Source organism: Bidens hawaiensis, unplaced genomic scaffold (genome assembly GCF_021521415.1).
Source record: "Bidens hawaiensis isolate Kalapana, Puna unplaced genomic scaffold, B.hawaiensis_p1.1 tig00003115_1, whole genome shotgun sequence".
NCBI classification, from domain to species: domain Eukaryota; kingdom Viridiplantae; phylum Streptophyta; class Magnoliopsida; order Asterales; family Asteraceae; genus Bidens; species Bidens hawaiensis.
In genome coordinates this window covers 1,075,163-1,087,701 of record NW_027491167.1, presented here as the reverse complement: position 1 = coordinate 1,087,701, position 12,539 = coordinate 1,075,163, and the positions used below count along the sequence as shown (strand labels likewise).

The window sequence follows — 12,539 nt, the reverse complement described above, 5'->3', positions numbered from 1 at the left end:
TGATTCATGGCCTAATTCTTTATCAGAACATGGCCTAATTCATTATCTTGACATGGCCTAATTCGTTATCAGACAATGGCATGATTCGTTATCTTAACTTAGCGAATTGGTGAGTAACGAATCATTTGATTCGTTATCTTAATCATAACGAATTGGTGAGTAACGAATCACCTGATTCGTTATGTTAATCATAACGAATTGGTGAGTAACGAATCACCTGAATTCGTTATCTTAATCATAACGAATTGGTGAGTAATGAATCACCTGATTCGTTATCTTAATCATAACGAATAGGTGAGTAACGAATCACATGATTCGTTATCTTAACTAATGGGCATCATTCTTATCCAAACTTTGACTCAGAGGTCAAAGTCAAAATTGCCAAGAACACCCAAACAGTCAAACTACATCAGATCTGCGATTAAACCTCCGATTCTTAACGAAACAACATAAATTTGGTACCATTGAACTCGTATTCCCAGCGCCAACCAACCCCAATCCATCAATCATGCAGATCTTACATGTTACATGGTGCGATTTATACATATATACCTACGGCTCATTTACCCTCGATTAACCTATCAAATGTTGATGGATTGCACTATGAATTAGTTCGTTTGATTCGTTTTCACCATATTCATATAGATATAGGATTACTTAAACGAATCTGAACCTAAACGAATGAGTTTCCGTTATAAACGTACCTTAAATGAGTCGGTTTACGAACACGGTCTAGTCTTAATGTTTCTTTGGTTCGTCACAACGTTCTAGCACCAACGAGTTCGGGTTTCCACTTTCGGATCTTGGCTCGGGATATGGGATGGTGTTTGTGTGTGTTTTTCAAGGTGTAGAGATGGATAAAATGGAAAAGATTATGGTTTAATGGGTATTTATACTCTCTTAAGCCTATGGACTTAAGGCCCATTCCATCTCTTATTCCATCTTCTAAAGTCCAAGCCCGCCCTCTTATAGTTTATTATCTAAACCGATGCATGACACATTATTGAATAAACGAAATTTCATTTATTATTATAACCGAAAATAAGATGTTACACTTATTATCTACTAATACTATTTAAAAATTACAAGACTTACAGTAGAACTTGCATTAGGCCTAAGTATAATCTTATAAAAGATTGGATCCATTTGACCTGTTAATGATTGTAACAGTTAATTTTGTATTACAGTTTATCTTATCATTCAAACATATCAACAAATAAACACAAATGCAAAACAAACATTGTTTCATTATGATTTCCTTTATTTTCAAAAGCCCTAATTTTATTTATCAAAATACATATACATAGTTTTCAATCAATTTTGTTATTCAATCTAAATAAACATAAACATAACATATATTAAAACATTAAACCTCAAAGATAATTTAATTATCACCATCTTTACTTAAAACTTTCACTTACTTTAACTTAAATCAACAAAATACTTAGTATGTCAAAAGTAACTCATCAAATCTTGAAGATCTTAACAACACGATAATAACAGAATCGTGATTCTTTCAAATCGGCCGTATATACTATCGATAAAGAAGACCGAAGATGAAGAAGTGTTATGTAAAGATTTGGGGTTAAAGAAGGTTTTATTGGGATTCAAAGTTTTATTAATTATATTGTAAACTATTTTTCTTTAATTTTCATAATACTCCGTAATACACTTTCTTTTTTCAATTTCGATAACATTTTCTATCAATCCTATAATTATTAATTCACAAATAAATATGACGTTTTTGTTAAAAATTTTGCCCACGCCTTTTTATTTTTACATAAACATTCTTGATTTATTGTTTGACAATCTTATATGCAAAAAAATAAATATTCTTTCTAAACTTGATAGGAAATTTACAAATTAAGCACATAAATAACAAAAATTAAGTTAGTATGTTTACTTTACCCCCATCATATTTTAAGTTAAATATTATTCAAATCTTTAACATACTATTTATGATGTAATTTTTTAAATGATAATATATTTGAACTTTTTCCTCACCCAATTCAAAGATTAAAATGGATTATTAGATGCGACAAATATTTAAATACAAACATGATACTCTATATAACATGGTGTTTAGAAATTAGTAAACGGAAATTATAACCTATATCTCTTAATACAATATATGTTTAGTTGAGTTTATGGTTATATGTGAAATTGATTTTTATAAATTTTACATATTTTATTATATATTATTATTAATATGTTTAGAAAATAACATTTTGTCAAACCCGTATGTCACACAAACATATAAGCTAATATGAGAATATATATCCATAGCCTCTAGGATATGGATGGTTCAACAAAAGTATCCACCACCATGTATGCGTTTCTAAATTCCTATGTTTATCCCATTGGTCAGTTCACCCGAACATATATATCCACAGGACAGCTTTGATAAAGTCTTCTTAATTGTTATCACATGGCACAAAGATATACTATTTCAATTCAAACTTGACAAAAGTTAGCGCCAATATCAAAATTCAACAGTCGTTTAAATTCAATTCAGTCTCCAAAATTCAAAATCACCCGCCTTCCAAACCCCCGAATATTATTTAAACCCACCACCACATTTCATCATCCAACAATTCCAAAACAATGCCTTCCATCCCCGAAGAGCCTCTCCTCGCCCCGAACCCCGACCGCTTCTGTATGTTCCCTATCCAATACCCCCAAATTTGGGAAATGTACAAGAAAGCCGAAGCCTCCTTTTGGACCGCTGAGGAAGTCGACTTGTCCGATGACCAACGCCACTGGGATTCCTTAACCGATGGCGAACGCCACTTCATCACTCACGTCCTCGCCTTCTTCGCCGCCTCCGATGGCATCGTACTCGAAAACCTCGCGGGCCGCTTCATGAAAGAGGTCCAAATCGCCGAAGCCCGTGCGTTTTACGGCTTCCAGATCGCAATTGAAAACATCCACTCTGAAATGTATAGTTTGTTGCTTGAATCGTATATTAAAGACTCAAACGAAAAGAATCGATTGTTTCGTGCGATTGAAACGATCCCTTGTGTCGAAAAGAAAGCGAAGTGGGCGATGAAGTGGATCGACGGGTCTGAAACGTTTGCGGAGCGGATAATTGCTTTCGCGTGTGTCGAAGGGATATTCTTTTCGGGAAGCTTTTGCGCGATCTTCTGGTTGAAAAAGCGCGGGCTGATGCCGGGACTGACGTTCTCAAATGAGTTGATCTCGCGAGACGAAGGCTTACATTGTGATTTCGCGTGTTTGTTGTATAGTTTGTTACGCGTGAAATTAAGTGAGGAGCGTGTGAAAGGGATTGTTGCTGATGCGGTTAATATTGAGCGGGAGTTTGTTTGTGACGCGCTGCCTTGTGCGCTTGTTGGGATGAATGGTGATTTGATGAGTGAGTATATTGAGTGTGTTGCGGATCGGTTGCTTGTGTCGTTGGGGCATGGGAAGCTGTATAATGCGGTTAACCCGTTTGATTGGATGGAGTTGATTTCGTTGCAGGGGAAGACGAATTTCTTTGAGAAGCGGGTTGGGGAGTATCAGAAGGCGAGTGTGATGTCGAATTTGAATGGGAATGGGGAAGATCATGTGTTTAAGATTGATGAAGATTTCTGAATTTGTGTTTAGGTTATTATGTTATAGATTGGTTTAGTTTAACTTTTGAAGTTGTGATTTGTGTTGTTACTTTACAAAGTAACTGATGTGTTTCTAGGATTTTAGTTGTTTGTAATAATATTATGGTGTTTTATAATCAAATGAACTGTCAAACATAAACAAGTGTCATCTATATAAACTCAGTTTCAACTCATAGGTTAGTAATATGCACAAGATAATTGTTATGTACATATCAAAACCATGGCAGGAGATGTGGCCACTTAGGTTGTGTATTGTGCCTTGGCAAGAGTTAGCCGCTTGTTAATTTAATTGTTGTGGGTTAATTAGGCTTAAATATATTTTGTAAAACAAGGGAATTTTTTTGGTGGTGGGGTGGACCTCACCTTTATTATGACAGTGCTTGAGAAGCACGGCGCCAAAGGATGTTGTGGTCTGGCATGGTGAGGTGTGGCCAATGGAGTCTTTCTAAGGGTGTCATCCGGGTTCTATTTTTGGGTCGGGTTCTCCGGGTTTGAGAAATTTATTTTGAATACTCATACCTGACTCTAATCTCCCCCAGGTTATTTGGGTTCGGGTTGTTCTGTTTCGGGTTTTATGAGTACGGGTTAATCGAGTTTCAAATATTTGAACAAAAAAACTAAAAAATTATATATATATATACTAAAATTCAAGCAAATATATCATCTTCAAATTTTAACTTAGATAAGCAAATAACAAACCACATAATACAATCGAAAGAGTCTGAAGAACAGTTTGATTGACGGAATGAATAAACGGTCGACTGATGAACTGAGCTCGAAAAACTGATCTATTGATTCAACAAATAGTCATATTTAATCTCTGGAAGTAAAGAATGTTGGTTATAGTAATCGATAGATGGGTTGGAATCAGAAAAAAATAGGCGACTTAAAAAGAAATCTGATACGTAGCGATATTCATTGAATAGACTAAGGCGGGAGATTTGATAATTGAATAGAATACTTAGTTAAACGGGTTATTTGGGCTTACTCGAAACCCATGGAAAAGTACTCGAGACTCGACTCGTATTAGTTCGGTTTGTACTCGGGTTCGGATTTCATGAGTATGGGTATTTTCGAGTTCGGGTCAATAGTTATTCGTATTTGGGCCGGGTTTTGGATCGCGGTTTAAAATGACAGCCCTGCTTCTCACCCTTTACAATACCTAACCTTAGAAAGTGCTTGAAAATTTGGCCAAAATAATTGTATGAAATGAGTTTAAGAGAAGATAACTAGAAAAGTCTAGGAAAATTTGCTCACACCGGTCTTATTAATTATCAACCAATCATTTTTAGTACTATAACTACAGAATACATGTACACAAATCACAAAATGCATTCTATTTGGCCATTTGGGACAACTACATAGTGGAGACTGCTTTTATAATGCTCAAATTCTTTTTAACTGCTTATACTGTTAATTAACGTTTAAAATACTTTATAGTTAATTCAAAGCATGAAGTCGAGATGGCCGAGTTGGTCTAAGGTGCCAGATTAAGGTTTTGGTCCGAAAGGGCGTGGGTTAAAATCCCACTCTTGACATCGGTCTTTTTTTTTTTGTAAATTTCTATTTATTTTATTTTTTTTACATTCAGTTTTCTTTATTACCGTCAAAACTTTTCAACAAAGGTTTTCTTTCATTTCTTTTTAGTTTTTATATAAAATCTCTTTTTTTCAATGTGTATGTTTCTGCAACTTTTAATTTGAATGACATGTTCAATATAAATGGACAAAAATGTTATTTAGCAGCCTAAATATACCCAAATACAAAAATGTTATTTATGCATTTAACCAGTTACATCTCATTTGATTACACGCATGGATGTAAAGGAACTGAACCGAACAAGATCTTGTTCAATTTTTGCTCATTAAGCTTTTACCGGACAAGCGAACTGCTCACGCACACATAACGTAACAAAAATTCTTGTTTGTGTTCATTAAAGGTTCAAGAGCACAAGTGAAGACAAACAATGTTTTATTTGATTTGACTAACCAAGAATGGCCATAGGTATATTTAAATGATATGTTATGTGCTAATTGTGGATACTCGCAGGAGTCCTCAAATCACCTCTTAACCTCATGTATGTTAACTAGAACGATTTGGTGGCAGATTTGCGTATGGTTAAAATCTCTGATTCATCTAAATATTATATCTGTAAGACAAATGTTGGAGTTCGGCTGATCTCAAGATGGGAATTAAATAAGGTGATTATGGTGGTATTCTTGATGATATGGAATATATGGAAGAGGAGAAATAATGCCACTTTCAACAATTGTAATCAATCTTATTATAAGGTGGTAGAACAAGTTAAGGAAAATACAACTCTGTGGCTAAACTACAAGTCCAACCTTGGCAGCCTACTAAAATTTGTATTCTTTGTAATAAGTGTTTGGCTGGATCATAGGTCCTGCTCTTGGCTCAATTTTGCCCAGTTGTTTGTTTTTTCCTTTGTTCTTTCTAATAAAATTGGTTGCTATAAAATGAAAAAGGAAAAAAAGCGATTCATAAGCCCCGTAGAAAAAGGAAAAACAAGAGAAAATTATTGTTTTAGTCCCCGTGGTTTTTAAGCGGAGTCACTTTTAGTCCATGAATAAAAACTTGAACTGTTTTACTCTCCGTGGTTTTTATGCGGGGTCACTTTTAGTCCCTCCGTCAATTTCAAGTTATTTTTTCCATCCAAATATGCCTGCATTTACAATTTTACCCCCGCTTAATCTTTTTCAGGGCCCGTTCTTCCGATTCTGTGAACATAATCCTCTGTGGTCAATGGGAAGCTGTAATTTATTACAACTTCCACATCGGGAATATCCAGCCCTCGAGCAGCCACATCTGTTGCTATCTGCACACAGATATAGTTATGAATAATCATGGTTTGAATATTTTAATCCAAATATGTTACGGACTGAAACCATTTTAAGGTATGGGACTTGTCCCACATCGGTTGTATGGGCAACTTATGTGGGGTTTATAAGCCAAATGGGTTCCCTCACCTATCATACTAGTCTTTTGGGTTGAGTTCTTCTGTTTGGCTTGTAACATTGGTGTCAGAGCCAACCTCGGAGTGGTGGCCCACGGAGTGGTGGCCTGGAGGAAGCCAGCTGTGACTAACGTGGCCGTGACCAACGAGGACTCGGAGTGGTGGCCCACAGAGTGGTGGCCTGGAGTGAGCCAGCCGTGACCAACATGGTCGTGACCAACGAGGACGTTGGCCCTTGAGGAGGGTGCATTGTTACGGACTGAAACCATTGCAAGGTATGTGTGACATCCGTCAAATTTGAGTCTCGCGTTGTATTAGTTTGTAAACTTTTATTCCTTTTTAAAACCGACTCAACATTTTTAGAACTTATTTAATTATTATATAATAATATTTTTGACCTCGATCATAAATAAATCGATGTTTGTCATATTATAGTGTCGTTAAGAAAAACATAAGGGGCTCAAACTAATTTTCGTAAAGTTGTTACAAGTTATAAGAACCTTTAAAACTTGTTTTGAACATTGACTGAAACTTGGAGGGCCTTTTGTGAAATTATGCATACATATATAAACAACCCTAAACCAAATATCATAAAAAAAACCACACCAGCCTTCATCTTCTTCCTCCCTGATTCTGGCCGCCGCCGCCACCTCGCCGCCGCCATCTCCGGCCACCACTTTCCACTACATCACCACCATCTCAGCTACCCCCTCAACCCGACACCACCACCCTCGCGTTCCGGCAGCCCTCCCCCTCCCTCGGCTCGTTTTTCTGGTGACCGGAAGGCCGGCCACCGGTGTGTCGCACTCTCTCTCCCTCTCGCTGCACTCTCTCCGACGCACTCTCTCTCACTCTCCGTCTTTCTCTCTCGCTGTAACTCTCTCTCTCTATCTCTCTATCTCTCCGGCGCTCTCTTCCTCTCTACGGCTCTCTCTCTCTTTTTCCCTTCATCCCTCCCTCCGGTTGCGGTTTCCATCTCCGACGACCTTGTGAACATATAGTAGGTACAAGTTAACTTGGGTTTTGTTATTATTAATTTTTCATATATCGATTGTCGGATTTAAATTGTTAATAATCGGATATATTGTTTGGTTATATACTTTGAAACGAGTTGGATGGACATAGTGTTGTTATAAATTTGGGAAAAGATAAATGATCGGGTAATGGATATACTAAGTTCTTATGGGTTTAATTATTTTGGTTCGGTTGGTTTGTACATAAGTTGTTGAACTAGAAGTCTCGGGTTCGGGTCTCATCCTATACCGGTTTTGGTATTATTAGTTTTATAAACTTAACAAATTTATTTTCACTAATTAATACTAATATCACTACGTAGAAATTATTATTAGTATTATTAAGTTTAACTTAGCATTACATTTATTTAGTATTACTATTATATATTATTAATATTATTATTATTATCACTATTATTATAATTATTAAAGTTGTTATTAATATTATTATTATCTATCAAAATCATATTTTATCATTAATTACTAGCAATAGTATTAATATGTTTATTTTGTGAACTCGTTTAGAAATCGAACCAAATGATATCATTTTTACTATCAATATTACTTATTATTATTACTATTTTTATCAACATCACTTTAAATTTGTATCAAAGATTTTTATTCCTTAACTATTATTATTAGTATTATTTATAACAATTATTGTTATAATTATTACACGATATTAGTATTATTAGAAATAGTTATTTTTATTATTATTATCTTATATATATATGTATATATATAACATATCTTTTTAGAATTATTATTATCATTACTATCCTATCATTAATAATATTATTGTAAACTTTGTTACCTATTCATTTTTATAAAATCGATCTCTTAAATTAAGCCCGTCTTGTTTCTATTTTGATATTGGTTTAGTTATTTAAAAGCCCAATAAAATGATAATATTTTATTTTAAATTATCAATTAAGTACGAGTCCCTAATCATTAACAAATTAACCGGTAATCCGATTTACAACCGAACCTCATCGTTCATTGTTTCCGATATAGTTTCATTATGGTTTCAAGTTCATTAATATATATTACGTTATTTATTTTAGCTAAGGTGTTTATCGTTTCAAGTCGGATCTGTTCGTTTACCGTTCGAGCTTCATTTATTTATCTATTTATTTATCGGTTCATCAGTCGAGGTGAGTACTTTACCCCTTTTTCCATCTTTCGTTTTGGGGTGACATTTCATACTTATCAAACTAAATGCTTCAATTACTTGAATCTTTAAACCCACAAACGTGATTGTATACTTTACTTGAATAATTGCTTGATTTGGTGTTCTATGCTTACATGCTATGTGCCTATGTGTTTATCGCTTTCAGTCATGGGGAAGTCTATAAATCCGTGATCTATCTGGTATTCTCTTATAGCACGGTGTCGTTAACGTAATGCAATTAACGATATTCTATTAAATCCTAGACTACTTGGCAACCCCTTGTAGCTAGGTGGCGCTAACGTAATTCTATTAGCGATTGTCAATTTATCCAAGTTGTTGCTTTTATTTATTGTTTTGTATACAAGTTTTGTGGCTTTTTACACTATATACTTATATGCTCAAACTTATGAATTGCTCGCCAACCTTTGTGTTGACAAACTTTATTTTATGAAATGTTACAGGTTTGACTTGACTCGAGGACTTGATGAAAACGTTACCAAGACCTTTAGGATATTAGTAAAACGAACAATATAAATGTTACTTGTATTCAATTTGTTTGTGTGAACGAGATGTGTTGTTTATTTGATTTGTTGAAATAAAATGAGTTAATTAAATATTGTCACTTTAAATAGTGTCTTGTGTATTTGTCCAATCACGTTGCACCCCGGCATGTTCCGCCGCCTTTGGTCGGGGTGTGACAGTATGGGACTTGTCCCACATCGGTTGTATGGGCAACTTATGTGGGGTTTATAAGCCAAATGGGTTCCCTCACCTATCAGACTAGTTTTTTGGGTTGAGTTCTTCTGTTTGGCTTGTAACATTCTGTTATGGTTCGATTAGGATAGAGAGAAGAAGTTCTATAGAGAGAGAGTAAGCAAAGCTTAATTTTCCATTCATTCCCGATTCTAACCGTAATACACGTTTAAGTACCCAAACTAACAAACCAGACTAACGAACTATTACAAAACACCCCTTTAACTATCAACAAATGACCATACGACCCTTGTTCTATATATTACTATTTATTCCATAACAATAGCTAATGATTTGAGAGTTTTATCTCCTTCTTCTCCTGTGTTCTTCTTCTTATACAATTCTTTAGCTCAATTACCGTTTGTATCGTAACAGTGAGCAATTCACTTACCAATATTTTAATCCAAATTGTCACACCCTCAAAATCCACTAACGGAGTTTTACCGTCAGAGGGTGTGAACTAACAGGAAGTAAAGTTTTCAAACCACGAAACATTTAAGTGTAAATAAGTGCGGAAGCGTAAAACCATAAACCAAGTGTTGCGTCACGCAAGATGACTTAAAACCCAATTAATAATAGTTTAAAAACGAGTTTGCAAAAACGATAGAGTTCAATGTAATGCATGTTCCTATACCGCGCGCCCGCTTCGGCTACCTGAGAATAACATACTAAAAGTGTCAACACGGGGTTGGTGAGTTCACATATATAAATAAAGAAAATGTTTGTGTTTAAGTGTTGCGTTATGTGTTTGCGTTTTGCGTTTGCGTTTTGCGTTACCAGATAATGTTAAGTCAATTATATATCGATAGGTAGCTAGCCTATACAACAAGTATTACTAAGTGTTCGACACCGAAGCTGACTGTTTATCAATTGCCTTGCCACCATGTCTATCCCGACCATGGAAAATGTGTTAGCCAAGATTACACCCACTCGACCTCCAGTCGAGTTTAGCGTTAGGTGGGGTTTGTCAAACCCAATAGTACTACTCAACAATGACTCGCTATTATACAAATACTAAACGGTTCGATGTTATGAAGGACTTTAGTTGTTTCGTTTGCCACTTAGCCTTTACAAGTGATATATAACTAATAACAAAATCTAAAGCGTTTTGGAGTATGTTATCTCCCCCAAGTAAAAAGCGTTTAAAAGAGTAAAAGGGGAACATGAAACTCACTGTTTGCGAAGAATTCAAAAACAAGTCAACCAAGAGATGCGCGTCACAGAAAATCCTCACTAGCGTTCTAAAACAATAATGAGATTTTCTAAGTGTTGGAACTACTATTGAGTCTCTAGACTCGGCACATAATACCTATGCGTGAGATACGTTTCGTGTTTCGTTTGTGAATTGTGTGTGACTCAACAAACACATTGGTGATACGTTACATGTGTGAACAACTACTTACGTGTCAAGTATTAATATTGTATATTACTAGCAATCATTCCCCACAAGGGAAATTTAGTCAAAAACATAGCAATTATCTAGCAACAAGCACGTTTCATGTATTTTCATATAGTTCAGCAGCTAGTTCTATCAAGACAGATTTCTACTTGAAAGATTTCTCTATTCAACAAATCATAACATATCAATTAATTCACCAAAAATCGTCACAAAAGCACACATGAGTTAGGTTTCCAGAACTATTTTTATTGTATTTTTATTCCACATAGATTTCTCACAATGGTCAAAACATTACAGTAAACTCACAGCAGTCAGAATCATGCGCAACAGAATGATATTTGTTATTCCCGTTAAATGGTAATTCCAATTAATGCAAGACCAATTGGGTTAGGTTCTTAACTCAAATGTTAACTTCCAGAAGTGGAACCAACCCATTTGGTCTTGTAGTTCATGAGATATGATAATTACAAAACAGCCTAACAGCAGGTCTCACAATTCAGACTTGCACTTCAGTTTTGTAAAATAATAAAAGTTAACTTTTACCCGTCCAAAAATTACAAACTTGGACTTTATAGAAACTAGACTCAACCTACTACACAATAGTGTTAACAATCTCTACCAATTACCACATTAACATTCAGTTACAGTTGTCTAAACATAACTTACAATCTGTCCAGTACCAGTTTTGACCTTTGATCACATTTAAATCGTTTGAGCAACCAAAACACCTCCAAATCAGGCGTGGTTGGGTTTTCTGAAAACTAGACTCAGAGAACTACCTTTTAGACTCATAAATATTCCAGTTTGGTTTTATATTTAACAAGTTACGCCTCGTTCAAGTTTAACTATCACTGCTGTCAAAAATCAGCAAGCACACACAATCGTCTAGCATGCATCCTAAGCATACGACATATCTCCAATCATGCAATAAACATAATTATCAATAAAAATCAGTAGTAAACCCTCTAGGGTTTATGAACAATCAATGACCTAACAATCTTTCACCGTTCAAAATCACACATGATCATCTGAATCAATAACCGAAGCATAATCAAGCATCATCTAATCAAAACAAAGCATATGAACACTTAACACATGATTTACAAAATTAGGGTTTTATGTTTATACCTTAAAAACGCAGAAACGAGCAAGAGGAAAGTGAGAGATGCCTAGAAACAAGTGCGGGATGCTCCGATTATGAAAAACAAGGCCAAAACGGAAGTAATATGGTGTTGGTGGTGGCTGTCGTCGCAAGGGGGGGGGGGTGAGGTCCGATCGGGTTTGAGGAGGGAGGGGTGGAGATTAGGGTTTTTATTATTATTAATAATAATATGTTACACAAAGGCCCTTTCCAAGCCCTATAAATTCAAGATAAATAATATTAGATTATTGATAACTTGATATCAACTATTAAAAAGAAACTGGTGTTCAAAATTTTTTAAAGTCACTTTCTTTGTAGCATATTCTCCACTCAGGATGCTTCTTTCTTGTATAAAACGAAGACCAGAACTCGGTTCCTGAAAGATTCACGCCCCACAATTAGTAACTATGAAAAAGATTGAAAGTTCACAAACATGGTATACTTTATTGAACATGGGTAAAATTGTAAATGCAG

General features: G+C 35.1%; 1 protein-coding gene and 1 non-coding gene across 2 annotated transcripts; both read left to right on the top strand.

Annotated features, from left to right (window-relative positions):
* The first annotated feature begins 2,604 nt into the window (after positions 1-2,604).
* LOC143622306 (ribonucleoside-diphosphate reductase small chain-like) lies at positions 2,605-3,735 on the top strand. Its single transcript, XM_077093493.1, has one exon. The coding sequence runs from the start codon at positions 2,605-2,607 to the stop codon at positions 3,592-3,594; it is 990 nt and encodes a 329-aa protein (XP_076949608.1). The 3' UTR covers positions 3,595-3,735.
* Positions 3,736-5,071: 1,336 nt separating this feature from the next.
* On the top strand, positions 5,072-5,152 carry TRNAL-AAG (transfer RNA leucine (anticodon AAG)). Its single transcript has one exon. It is a non-coding gene; the product is annotated as a tRNA-Leu (tRNA).
* Positions 5,153-12,539: the final 7,387 nt, after the last annotated feature.

What these genes read in the sequence shown, in the direction of transcription:
- LOC143622306 (XM_077093493.1), top strand. Translation starts at nt 2,605, where the DNA reads ATGCCTTCCATCCCCGAAGAGCCTCTCCTCGCCCCGAACCCCGACCGC.